Source organism: Dama dama, chromosome 6 (assembly GCF_033118175.1).
Source record: "Dama dama isolate Ldn47 chromosome 6, ASM3311817v1, whole genome shotgun sequence".
Classification (NCBI taxonomy): Eukaryota; Metazoa; Chordata; class Mammalia; order Artiodactyla; family Cervidae; genus Dama; species Dama dama.
Window position 1 is genome coordinate 18,835,960 of NC_083686.1, and position 13,177 is coordinate 18,849,136.

A 13,177-nucleotide genomic window follows, 5' to 3' on the forward strand; every position below is an offset into this window, starting at 1 on the left:
ATGCAGGAAGATTGGAGAGGACTACTGTCATATCCCTGGAGAAGGGGTAGGCTACCCTCTCCAGTATTCTTGGATTTCCCTGGTGACTCAGGTGGTAAAGAATCTGCCTGCAATGTGGGAGACCTGGGCTTGATCCCTGAGTTGGGAAGATCCCCTGGAGAAGGGATAGGGAACCCACTCCAGTGTTCCTGCCTAAAGAATCCCATGGACAGAGGAGCCTGGCGTGCTATAGCCCCACGGGGTCGCAAAGAGTCAGACACAACTGAGCAACTAACACTTTGACTTTTGACTGTGATACTGTGGTTTATACATATTTGACTTTCATTCCTGTTCAGGGTACAGAGCTCCTAAAATCTTTGGATAAAAGTGATAAAAGTGATAAAGGTGTCTTGTTATTCGTAACAACCTCCTCTCAACTACAGAGTTTATGCTAATGAAGTGACTTTTGGAAAACCCTTGAGGATGGGGGCTGGTTGCCAGGGGAACCAACCTGTGATTGTTGTTGTTATTGTTATTCAGTTGCCCAGTCGTGTCCGACTCTTTGTAGCCCCGTGGACTGCAGCACACCAGGCTTCCCTGTCATTCACTGTCTCCTGGAGTTTGCTCAAACTCATGTCCATTGAGTTATCAATGCCATCCAACCATATCATCCTCTGCCACGCCCTTTCTCCCCCTGCCCTCAATCTTTCCCAGCATCAAGGTCTTTTCCAATGAGTCGGCTCTTCACATCAGGTGGCCAAGGTATTGGAGCTTCAGCTTCAGCATCAGTCCTTCCAATGAATATTCAGGGTTGATTTCCTTTAGGATTTACTAGGGGTGGAACGTTCAGCCCCACCTCCCAGACTCCCAGAGGCAGGGAGGGGAGAAGGGTTTGGAGACTGAGTTCAATCACCAACGGCCAATGATTTCATCAATTACACCTATGCAATGAAGCCTCCATAAAACCCCAAAAGGACAGCATTCAGAGAGTTTTGGGATTTGTGTGCTGGGAGAGTGACGCACCCCAAACTCCACAGGCTCTGAAGCCCCCCTTGGATATCATTTCATCTGATTGTCCATCTGTGTCCTTTAATACCCTTTGTAATGTATCAATAATCTAATAATAAACTGTTTTCCTGAGTTCTGTGAGCCACTTCAGCAAATTAATGGAAATGAAGATGGGATCATGGGAACCTCTGATCTGCCTGGTCAGAAGCACAGGTGAGGACTTCCCCGGTGGCTCACTGGATTGGAAGTCTGCCTGCCAATGCAGGGGCACGTGTGTTTGATCCCTGGTCTTGGAAGAGTCCACATGCCTTGGGATGTGCATTACAACTACTGAGCCCAGGCACTATAACCCTTAAGCAGCAACTACTGAGCCCATGTGCTTCAAAACTGCTGAAGCCTGTGTGCCTAGAGCCTGTGCTCCTCAACAAGGGAAGCCATCGCGATGAGAAGCCAGTGCACCCCAATGAAGAGTAGCCTCCGCTTGTTGCAACCTGAGAAGGCCCGAGGGCAGTGATGAAGACCCTGTACAACCAAAAAATTTAAAAATGAATAAGTGAAAGAAATATTTTAAAAAGAAGCACAGGTAACAACCTGGATGTACAATGGATGTCTGAAGTAGGAAAGGGAGGGCAGTCCTGTGGCTCTGAGCCCTTAACACACAGAATCTGACACTGTTTACAGGTGGCAGTGTCAGAACTGAGCTGAACTGCCCTGTACGGGTAGGCGCCCCAAGATGACTGTACTGTTGCTCTCTCTGTTCATCCTCTGCTTGACCAGTGCCTGTGTCACCTACATTCTACTCAGACGACTGACCTTCCCCAATCAGTAGATGCCTGCGTCCTTGCCACTGACCCCAGCTATTAACTGTTCTAGGTGTTAGATCAGAACATCTGCACCCTGAGAGCTTATCAAAGGGGCAGTGAATGGCTGTGCTGTTCTGCTCTTTCCCTGACAACTAGTGAGCCACCCTGATCTCATCACACCTACAACTTTTAATCTCTCCCTCCCCCCAGGAGTGAAGACTGGTGGGCTGTCACTCCAGGACCTTGCTTCAAAACAGTCTTCCCTGGTGACATATTAGAGAAAAGTCCTCCTGCCAATGTAGGGAACAGGGGTTCGATCCCTGGTCCGGGAAGATTCCACATGTGGCGGCGCAACTGGGACCATGCCCCACAACTTCTGAGCCTGTGCTCTGGAGCCCTCTAAAGCCCACAAGCTGCAACTACTGAAGTCTGTGCACCCTGGAACCTGTTGTTGAGTTGCTAAGTCTTGTCTGACTCAGACCCCATGGGCTGCAGCACGCCAGGCTCCTCTCTCCTCCACTATCTCCCAGCTGCTGACAAGTGCTCAGTCATGTCCCACTCTTTGCAACCCCATGGACTGTGGCCAGCCAGGCTCCTCTGCCCATGGAATTTTTTCAGGCAAGAATACTGGAGTGGGTTGCCATTTCCTTCTCCAGGGGATCTTCCCAACCCAGGGATCGAGCCCGGGTCTCTGGCATCTGCTGCATTGGCAGGCAGATTCTTTACCACTAGCGCCACTTGGGAAGCAATCTGTCTCCCAGAGTTTGCTCAAATTCGTGTCCACTGAGTCGGTGATGCTATCTAATCATCTCATCCTCTGCTGCCTCTCTTAGAACCTGTACAAGATAAAGCCCATGCAGCAAAGAAGATCCAATGCGGCTAAAAGTAATAAATAAATTTTTTAAAATGTGAGCTCCCTCTATCCATGAAATTGAGGCAGGAGGTAGATGGAACCCCCCCTGCCCCCAGGGTAAATCTCAGGGTAAAATTGATTCTCTGTGGACCGAAACCCCATGACAAGAGTTAAGGGAGAGGCTAGGCCCTGCCCAGACCACATATTTCTCATTCTTGAAGTCAGAAGACCTCCTGTAGACTGAAACTCCAAGACAACAATAGCAGGACAATTAAGAGAGGACTCTGGGCCCTGCCCAGACCACATATTTCTTGTTATCAAAGTCAGGAGACCTCCCCAACCACACATGCACACAAAGGTTCCCTGGAGGTCAAAGGGATGCTCTACCCTTTCGCCTTTTTGGTAGAATCCATCTTGGCTAAGAGAGGCATGCACACACATGGGAGGATCCTGTGATATACCAAACATAGACTGTGAACCAGGCAAACCAAAATGATTGGCCAAGGAAACCCAGAAGAAATGCCACATAAAACTGTTCAGACTGCCACGAGGGCGAAACTCAGTGACTCTCTCTGAGTCCCCACATGAGTCTATCCACACGTACTGCTCTAGTCCTCCTAACAAGCACTTTATTTGTTTCACTACTTTTTGTCTTTGCGGGAATTCTTTTTTGCAAAGCCAGGAAGCCAGGGTCTTGTCACTGACCACAGGTTTAGTGGTTAGTATCTGGTGCTTTCATTGCTGTGACCCAGACTCAGTCTCTGGCCAGTGAGCCCAAATCCCACTTCAAGCTGCTGCAGATGGAGGCCCCCCGAGATCGGATCTGGTATGACAACTCGGGAATTTGGAAAGTCAAGGTAAACCATGGGCTTCAGCCAGCTGTCACTTAAGGCCCCTGACTTTCACTCCTGCCTTCTTTCTCTCATCTCCCCTCGGCTTTCTTTTCAAGATTAAAATAATGCTTGGGTGACAGTTGATGCTGTCCTCTGGGACAAGGTGGAAACACAATTTCCAACCGTGCAGGAGCCCAAAGGGTCTCTGTCTCTCTCTTGCTCTCACTGTCTCTCTCTCACTGTCCTGTGTGAAACCCTCCACTACAGTTTTCTTTTCCCACTTTACTCCCACAACAAGTTCTCTTTCTCACTCCTTATCTCCTTCTTATAATATCCTTCTTCTAGGGAAGGATTTCTTAGATATCATTCCTAAGCTGCATCCCAGCCACTGTCACACTCCATGCTGTCTGTCGAACAAAATCATCAGATGATTAATTAATTCTATCTCAGCTGCCAGGAAGACAGAGCAAATGATTTTGGGGTTCTTCTCTTGTCTAGTCTCTCACCTCACTCAACGCCCAGAAATCTACTCTGAGAATTTCTCTGCCTCCTGGGCCTCAAACCTTGAGTCCCATGCCATCTTCCACAGTGCTCCAATTTCCCCAAATTTCTTCTTTGCATCTATTGGACCCCTTCACTCCAGGCCTTGGTAGCCTACACGTACTGCTAGGGACAGCCTATTAGACTGGCTGCTACCCAGAAGACCAAATCATAAGCATTGTAGATGCTCAGTCGCGAGGAATACACCCCAGCATGGAAAGACTCACCATAGGACGTAAGCTCTACAGACAAGGGATCCCTCCTAAGCAAAGTCCTGGCAACCAGTTTACACTTAGCTTGAAAACCCTTCTCTAATTGTTGGGTGGGGTGTCCTGCACATGGTATCATAGGGGCCAGAGATGTCTGGTCAGAAATCAATGGGAGAGAAGAGGATGCTTGAAATCCCATTAGGTCCAAAGGGAATTTAGGGGACGCCCTGCACCCCTTCAGGTTAAAACCTCTTGGTAAAAGTTTCCAGGATGATGGATTCCATTCTAGAAGCACTGTCTTGTTCTCAGTTGCAGGTTACTCAACATGGGAGGATCCCCCTCCAAGTCAGAAAAAACATTTCTGGAGTGTATCCTTAAGAACTGGAAATTCTTTAAAACTGAAGGGTTAAAGAAGGAGAAACTTAAATTCTACTGCAGCAGTGCCTGGACTTTTTTTTTAAGTTGGGAAATGGAGAAAAATGGCCTGAAAATGGGCCTCTAAATTATAATAAACTTCTGCAATTGGATCTTTATTGCCGCCAGATGAGAGAGTGGAGTGAGATTCCCTATATTCAGGCTTTCACAGTCCTTTAGCAAAATCCTACCCTATGTGGCTCCTGTAATTTAAAACCTGGAGAACAGAAGACTCTCCCAACACTATAGATGATCTCCTTCTAAGCTCTGATCTCCCAGGGTGGAAACCTAGGACATCCTCCTCCTGACAGTATTCCCACCTAGCCAGTCCACCCCTCATATTAGGCAGAAACTCCAAAAATTACAACTTGGCCCACAAATGCCCATGCCCCAGCTCCTAGATGTGGCCTTTGGGGTATTTAATAATCAAGATCAAGCTCAGGAGGAAGAGAGACCCCAACGTGAGAAAAGACAGGCCAGGGCTCATGCAGAACTGATAGCTGTTTTGGCAGTCATGGTTGGTGACCTCAGGGGGTCCAAGAAAGTTCAACTATTCATCTGGAAATAAGACCAACAAGAGGAAATGCTACAAACGCAAGTCAACTGGCCACTGTGCCCAAGACTGCCAGAAAGAACCTCCCCACCCTGGGCTATGCCCAGATAGCAAACAAACGGGTCACTGGAAGAGGGACTGCCCCCAGCCCCTAAGGGGAAGGGGGACTTTGGCTCCTGAGATGGCCATGCTGGACAACTGGGGTGGCCCTGGGGATTCTGGTGGCTCCCCCCAGTGAGATGCTAATCTCCATCAGGGATCCCTGGGTAGTCCTTGACTCCCATGGCAGAAAAGAAAATTGATTACTTACTTGATACAGTAGCCACTTTACTTTGTCTTAGTTTCTCACACTGGACCTCTCTCCTCCAAAAACTGTACTGTGACTCGTGTGGATGGAAAGCCTTGCACTATTATTTTACTGGGCATTTCCCTTGCCAATTTAAACAGCAGTGGATTTTGCATGCCTTTCTAATTGTGCCTCAGTGTCCTACCCCTGTCCTTGGGAGAGATCTTCTGAGCTCCCCCAGGGCCATACTCAGGTTAGGAGGCCCCGAGCAGACTTTTATCTTGACTCTGACTAAGACAGACCAAACTATTCCCAGAGACAAGGTCCTATTCCCAGCCATATCCTACAGGCAGTAAACTTTTAATGAGACAAAGGAACCCCTGCAAGGGCAGTAAAGGCCCTGTCTATAAGAATGAGCCTTGGGCCAGAAACTGCCTATCCATAAAGCTGAAAGAGAAGGGTTTACAACCCCTCATGGATAAATTCCTAAAAGCTGACTCCATGAGTCAGATATTTGCCTTTTTACTTTAGTTCTGTAAATCCTCCCCTTCTGTTCTATAGAAGAAACTGGCATCCAGACCCTGACAAGCTGGTTATTTTGAGACATTAGTCGACTATCCTCTCGGTCAGTCAGCTTTCCGAATAAAGTCACATTCCTTGCCTCAGCATCTCATCTCTTGGATTTATTGGCCTGTTGTGCTTCGAGCAAAGTGAGCTTGGACTCGTTAACAGGCAGCTGCGAGTTAAGTTTTATTTGGGGCAAATGAGGTCTATAGCCTGAGACACAGCTTCTCAGATAGCTCTGAGGAACTGCTCTAAGAAGGTCAGAGGGGAGGTCAGTATGTATATGATTTTAGTGAAGGGGACACATGCCATCAAGCATGCATTTTGGCAGAAGATTGCTGCAAGTCACATGGAGCAATTGTCTCCATTAATGATTTTCATTCTTTTATAGATAGGAGAAGATGTGAGAAACTAGGCTCATAAAATCTTGTCACCCACATATCTAACTCTCTGAAGGCCTGTTCTGCCAGTGTTCCCTAGAGCACAGAGTGCTTCATTCCTAATTTCCACCCTAAACTCCTTTCAGGGCATGTTGAAAATCAGCAACTGAGTGGTTAATGACTTAATTCTTGTGGCAGCAAATAATGAGTGACAATTTTTAGTTGGCATGGCTTCCCAGGTGGCACAGTGGTAAAGACTCTACCTGCCAATGCAGGAGATGCGGGAAACAAGGGTTTGATCCCTGGGTTGGGATGATCCCCTGGAGGAGGAAATGGCAAACCACTCCAGTATTCTTGCCTGGGAAATCCCATGGACAGAGGAGCCTGGTGGGCTACAGTCTATGCGGTCACAAAGAGTCAGACACGACTGAGCACACACATGTCATTTACACAGGTTTCCTCATCTGTTTCCCTATCTTGTGCAGAGACCAGATAACTGTTTAAAACAGTACTTACAAGCCTGTCTCATTTCCTAACTCTAAGAGAGGCATCTGTTCCTTTAACCGACTCAGTGAATCCCTTCCTCCAGGAGCCTCTGTAGAAATAGGTTCTTCAAAGACCAGCCGGCAACTTGATCTAAACTTCCTCACTTGCCTGTGAGTCAGAGTCCCTGAAAACAGGCTTCCAAGAGCAATCTCCAGACTACTGACACCAAGTTTTTCCTTTCAGACCACAGCCGCTTAAGAACCTGCATCAAAAATGCAAGCTGCATCTGCTCCAGTGGTCATAGTAACTCAGCCCGGAGTTGGAAGCGGTCCAGCACCTCAAAACTCCAACTGGCAGACGGGCATGTGTGATTGTTTCAGCGACTGCGGTGTCTGTAAGTGCTGGGGAAACCTGTAACTGACTCAGAAGTGAATTTGAACATTGTTGTTGTCCAGTCTGTAAGTTGTATACAACTCTTTGTGACTCCATGGACTGTAGCATGCCAGGGTCCTCTGTCCTCCACAGTTTACTCATATCTTTCCTTCATTTCTCCCTTATGGTGTAATAAAAGTTCTCCTCTCATTCCAAGATACCCTGCATGTCAGGCAATGCTTTGCTAACAAAAAAACCCTGTACTGATTGTAAGTTCATTCTTCTTCACCCTTCAAAGGATAGTCTTACTCCTAAAAAAGTTCTGGAGTTAAGTGAAAAAAAAAAAAAAGGCAATGATTTGAATAATGAACAGGCTTGGCCTAATATAAATAAACCATACATTATATTAGAAGAGATGTTTAAAGTTTAACTTTATTAAAAAGAAAAAAGACTGCTTTTGTTACACATCAATTAAACTCACTACAGTTACACTGTGCCCCATACACAAGGGTTCATTTTCATCCATGGTTTCAGCATGAGCTCACATAAGCATTATTTTTATTTATACATTTAGGATTGTTATACAGAGAAGAATAAAGAATTCTGAAGGCAATTAACTGCTCAGTGGGTAAAATATCTCTAACTCTGCTTCATTTTCTGCTTTGTTTCATTTTATGAGATCCAAGTATACCTGAGAGAAGAAAAGCTCGGGATAAGATGTGCATGTCAGAGAGGCCAAATGCTTAGTTCTCAACACCAAGCAAGAAACAAACAAACCTGCCTACAAAATAAAAAATAAAACAAATTTTACTCAGAGGTTTTTTGTTCATTTGTTTCTTTCTTTCACCTGTTTCAGATCTACCCAGTGTTCTGAGACAGGAAAGGAAAACCTATTAACCTTTAACTTGGCAGAGGAATTAAAATTTGGAACGGAGTTGATAATTACATTGGAAAGCATAGAGGGAAAGAATCACCTGGGACATGGAACCACTGAACTTGTTGATTTGCTCTCCTTGTCCTGCTGCATGACCCGGGCTGGTCACTTGCACTTCTCAGGACATTAGTTCAACATCTGCAAATCATAGTGATCATGAAACCACAACAATAAAACCTTCTAAAGAGGAATATTCTAATCCTCCAAACCCTAGTATTGTTACTTGAATAAGTGAGTTACAAGTTCTAATATGAGCTTAAAACAACCTTCACATATAATTTCTTAAATCACAGATCTGACCAAATCGTTCTCCCTTCTTAAAATATTTCAGAAGTTCTTCATGATTTCTGTGACCCCCTCTGAACACTCATACTTCCAAATCATCCAGGCTCCACCCTGCCTTGGATCCAGCTTCACCCCCATTCTTCCCCCATCCCTGGTTCCAGCCACGTTATGCAAATCCAGCCATTGCTAAGACAAACCAAGTTATCTAAAGAGGCTCTTTCCCCTTTCCTTAATCTATAAAATTCCTAATCATCATTCCATATTCAGATCAAGCAGCAGCATCTTCCCAGAGCACTGGAGGCCCCGTTTCTGTGAGTGACACCTCGGCTTCTTGAGTAGGTTCCTGTTGGAGAACTTTTCACGTTATTTGACCTCACTCCTGGACTTCAGACGGAGGCATTGTGGGTAGTGAGGATAACCTCTGAACGGGGCCAGGTTTCAGTGAGTCATCCAGTACATGGAAGAAGGCAGTACTAGGGGGGCCGGGGGGAAGCTGATGTGATGTTGAACAGGAGCAATGAGGTCGGCCTTGGCAGCCGACTATGTGAGAAAGGCCCCAGGGCTTGGAACTGCCATCCATGAGCACACCCTAACTCTCAACCATGGTGGAGGGCAGAATGCAGTAATTCATACCTCTGTTTTCACGCATCCAGGTCTCTGCGGCACATTTTGCTTCACGTGTCTTGCATGTCAAGTTGCAGCTGACATGAATGAATGCTGTCTGTGCGGAGCAACTGTCGCGATGAGGACCCTCTACAGGACTCGATACGGCATTCCGGTGAATCTTTTACCATATGTATCATTCGAATATGCACCCACATTCAAAATAATTGTGATAAACATGGAGACCATTTGATGGTGTCTGTCAACTGAACTGGGGCTTCCCAGGTGGCGCTAGTGGTAAAGAAAGAGGCAGATGCAGGAGATATAAGAGACATGGGTTCAATCCCTGGGTAGGAAAGATCCCCTGGAGGAGGACATGGCCGCAGGCATCAAATAAATTTGGTTGGTAGGAGTTTCCTGGCATGTGCAACCTGGCATGTGCATTCTATTATTGTAGCAATAGATCCTCTGGTTATATGACCTCCTTCCACATCTCTGTGAAAACCATAGAAAACAAACAACTCTCATATTTGCAATGTATGTCACACAACGGAAGAGGATTGTTCAGAGCCATGCCTGTACTATGCCCCAAGTACATTACATGTTACATCACAAAAACCTCGCACCATCCCTGTAAAGTAAGTAGATCTACCACATTTTACAGATGAGAAAAGTTTTAAAAGGTAGAATAACTCAGGCAAAGAAATGCACTAGTCGAAAAGGAGTCATTACTCAACTCTAACTTTTCATGCCTGCACATTCCATTACACCATGCTAAGTCACTTCAGTCACATCTGACTCTCTGTGGCCCAGTGCACTGTAGACCACCAAGGGCTCTGTCCACAGGATTCTGTCCATGGGATTCTCCAGGCAAGAATACTGGAGTGGGTTGCCATGCCCTCCTCCAGGGGATCTTCCTGACCCAAGGCTCGAACCAGCGTCTCTTATGTTTCCTGCATTGGCAGAAAGGTTCTTAAGCACTAGCACCACCTGGGATGCCCCCTTCATTACACCATAAGCTTCACTTATGTAACAGAAGGTTTTAGTGCTCTCCAGAAACAGAACCAAAAGGAGATAGAGATGATATGAATATAGATATATAAAGAGAGCAAGAAATTTTAAGGAATTGCCTTATAGCATTGTGGGGACTGGTAAGTCCAAAAAGCAAGACGGGTTGACAGGCTGGGAAGAGTTGCAGAGTCCAAAGGCAGCCTGCTGGCAGAATTCCTTCTTGTTCAGGGGAGATCGCTCTTTCTCTATTAAGGCCTTCAAAAATTAGGTGAGGCCCACCCACATTCTGGATGGTTGCTCTAAGTTTACTGATTTAAGCATTAATTTCATCTGAAATATTACCCTCACAGAAACATCCAGAATAGCATTTGACTGAATATGTGGGTACTATGGCCTAGCCAAGTTGACACATAAAATTAACCATCACAGAACAAATAAATAGAATATTTAAGGAGCTAATTTTACTCCATTGAAACTATTTTTTTGCTTAAAACATTTGTTAGTTTTTTAATCATAAAAATATTACATGTATAGGTAATTTTATGACAAATTTAAACATAGAGATATATAAAATAAAAAGTGAAAATCTAACTGCTTTATGCCCAATTCCACTATTCAGTGATAAAAATTTTATTAATATCAATAATTTGGTGTGCATCCTCCTATAAGGCTTTACCTCTCAGTGGTAAAGAATCTGCCTGCCAATGCAGGAGACACAAGAGACACCAGTTTGATTCCTGGATTGGGAATATCCCCTGGAGTAGGAAATGGCAACCCATTCTAGTAACCTTGCCTGGAAAATTCCATGGGCAGAGGAGCTTGATGGGCTATATAGTCCATGGGGTCACAAAGAGTCAGACACGACTGAGCATTCAGTCTTTGGGCTTTTGTTCTCCTCTAAGGCATATAAATAGATAGATAGATTAGATGTAACTACACCTATAACTCTAGAGCTAAACATATGTGGTTTGGGATTTGCAGGGCTCTTTTATTTTGTTTCTATGTTTTAAATGAGTTCATACTATATTATAACCTGTTTTTTTCCACTTAATATAAGGTAGACCCCCTTTATGTCCGTAATATAGATTCTTTTTCATGTCTGCATAGTATTCCATCATATAGATTATTTACTTAATCACTTTCTTATTGATGAAACCTTAAGTAATGCTGCAGTTGTACACAGCATTTTGTACACACTGGTATTTTTGTAGGATAGTATACTGTTAATAGATTTGATTGATAGATCACAGGATATGCACATTCAAAATCTGAAAGGTACTATCTACTCACATACTTTTGTAATCTTTCCTTCTTTTCCCCTACTTCTTCCCAAAGCAACCACCAATATGCTTTCTGTCACTGTAGATTAGTTTTCATTGTCTACCATTTTATATAAGAGAACTACATAGTGTGTGGGCTTCCCTGGTAGCTCAGCTGGTAAAGAATCCGCCTATAGTACACGAGATTCCAGTTCAATTCCTGGGTCAGGAAGATCAGCTGAAGAAGGGATAAGCTACCCACTCCAGTATTCTTGGGCTTTACTAGTGGCTCAGCTGGTAAAGAATCTGCCTGCAATGCGAAAGGCTTGGATCAATCCCTGGGTTGGGAAGATCCCCTGGAGAAGGAAACAGCTACCCTCTCCAGTATCTTGGCCTGGAGAATTCCATGGACTATATAGTCCATGGGGTTGTAAAGAGTTGGACAGGACTGAACGACTTTCACTTTCCACCATACAGTGTACTATTTTATGCAGCGTCTTTCACTCAGTATGATTTTTTGAGGATTCATCAAGTTGTTGTGTACACTTAAAATGTGTTAGGAAGGCGGAACTCATGCTAAGTATTTTTAACCCCCAAAAAAATTAGAAAAAAAAAAAAGAAAATATTTGAATGGCAAATAAGTACATAAGAAGATGTTCAACATCATCAGTCACTAGAGAAATGCAAATGAAAACCATAGTGAGGTACTGCCATATATCTATTGGGACAGCTAAAATAAACAGACTAACTCACACCAAGTGTTAGCTTATATGGAGGAACCGAAACCCTCATGCACTGATGGTTGGAGTGTAAAACATAGTTTCTTAAAAAGTTAAACATACACCTGCTTTTTGGCCCAGCCATTCTGCTCCTAGATATCTACCCTGCAAAAATATATATCCATATCAAGACTTGTACACAAATATTTAGAGTAGTTTTGCTTGCAATAGCCAAAAACTAAAAAAACATCCTAAATGTCCCCCAGCAGGTGAATGAATAAACAAATTGTGGTCTAGTAATAGTATACTACTCAACAATAAAAAGGAATGAACTATTGATAAACACAATTTGGATGAATCTCAAGATAAATATAATATTAAGTTGTGGGTAAAAATTTCAGGATCATCACTAAAAGGATAAAAATTAGTTGTGGAACATCTGAAACTACTAAAAGGGGACTTCGCTAATGGTCCAGTGGTTAAGACTTCACTTTCCAGCGTAGGGTGGGGCATTCGATCCCTGCTCAAGGAGCCAAGATCCCACATGTCTCAAGGCCAAAGAAACAAAACATGAAACAATGAAGCAATAATGTAACAAATTCAATAAAGGCTTTAAAAACGGTCCCCATCCAAAAAAAAAAAAAAATCTTAAAAAAAAAAAATTACTGCTAAAGGGAACAAAGGGCTTCCCTAGTGGCTCAGATGGTAAAGAAACTGCCTGCAATGCAGGAGACCTGGGTTCAATCCCTGGGCTGGGAAGATCCCCTGAAGGAGGGCATGGCAACCCACTCCAGTATTCTTGCCTGGAGAATCCCCATGGACAGAGTAACCTGGCAGGCTATACAGTTCATGGGGTCGCAAAGAGTCGGACACGACTGAGTGACTAAGCACAGCACAGCAAAGGGAACAAAGGGAACCAGGAAAGGTCTATTCAGCCAAAAAAAAAAAAGTAGGAAAAATTAACATTTGATGAATAGGAAACATAGAACAATTTGCCTGTCTCATCGGTGGGAATGATTTAGATGTCTCTGCTGTGCTAAAATGTCTTTACTTCTTACTATTTCTCTTAACACTTTTGTGGTGAGT

General features: G+C 44.3%; 1 protein-coding gene across 1 annotated transcript in view; it reads left to right on the plus strand.

Moving 5' to 3' along the window:
* LOC133058745 (placenta-specific gene 8 protein) overlaps nucleotides 1-13,177 on the plus strand; it is a 31,155-nt gene that overhangs the window by 11,639 nt on the left and 6,339 nt on the right. Inside the window, exons 2-3 of the mRNA XM_061145650.1 lie at nucleotides 7,152-7,302; nucleotides 9,153-9,277. Coding sequence (XP_061001633.1) covers nucleotides 7,182-7,302; nucleotides 9,153-9,277 — 246 coding nt within the window. The 5' untranslated portion in view covers nucleotides 7,152-7,181. The remainder of the gene's footprint in view (nucleotides 1-7,151; nucleotides 7,303-9,152; nucleotides 9,278-13,177) is intronic.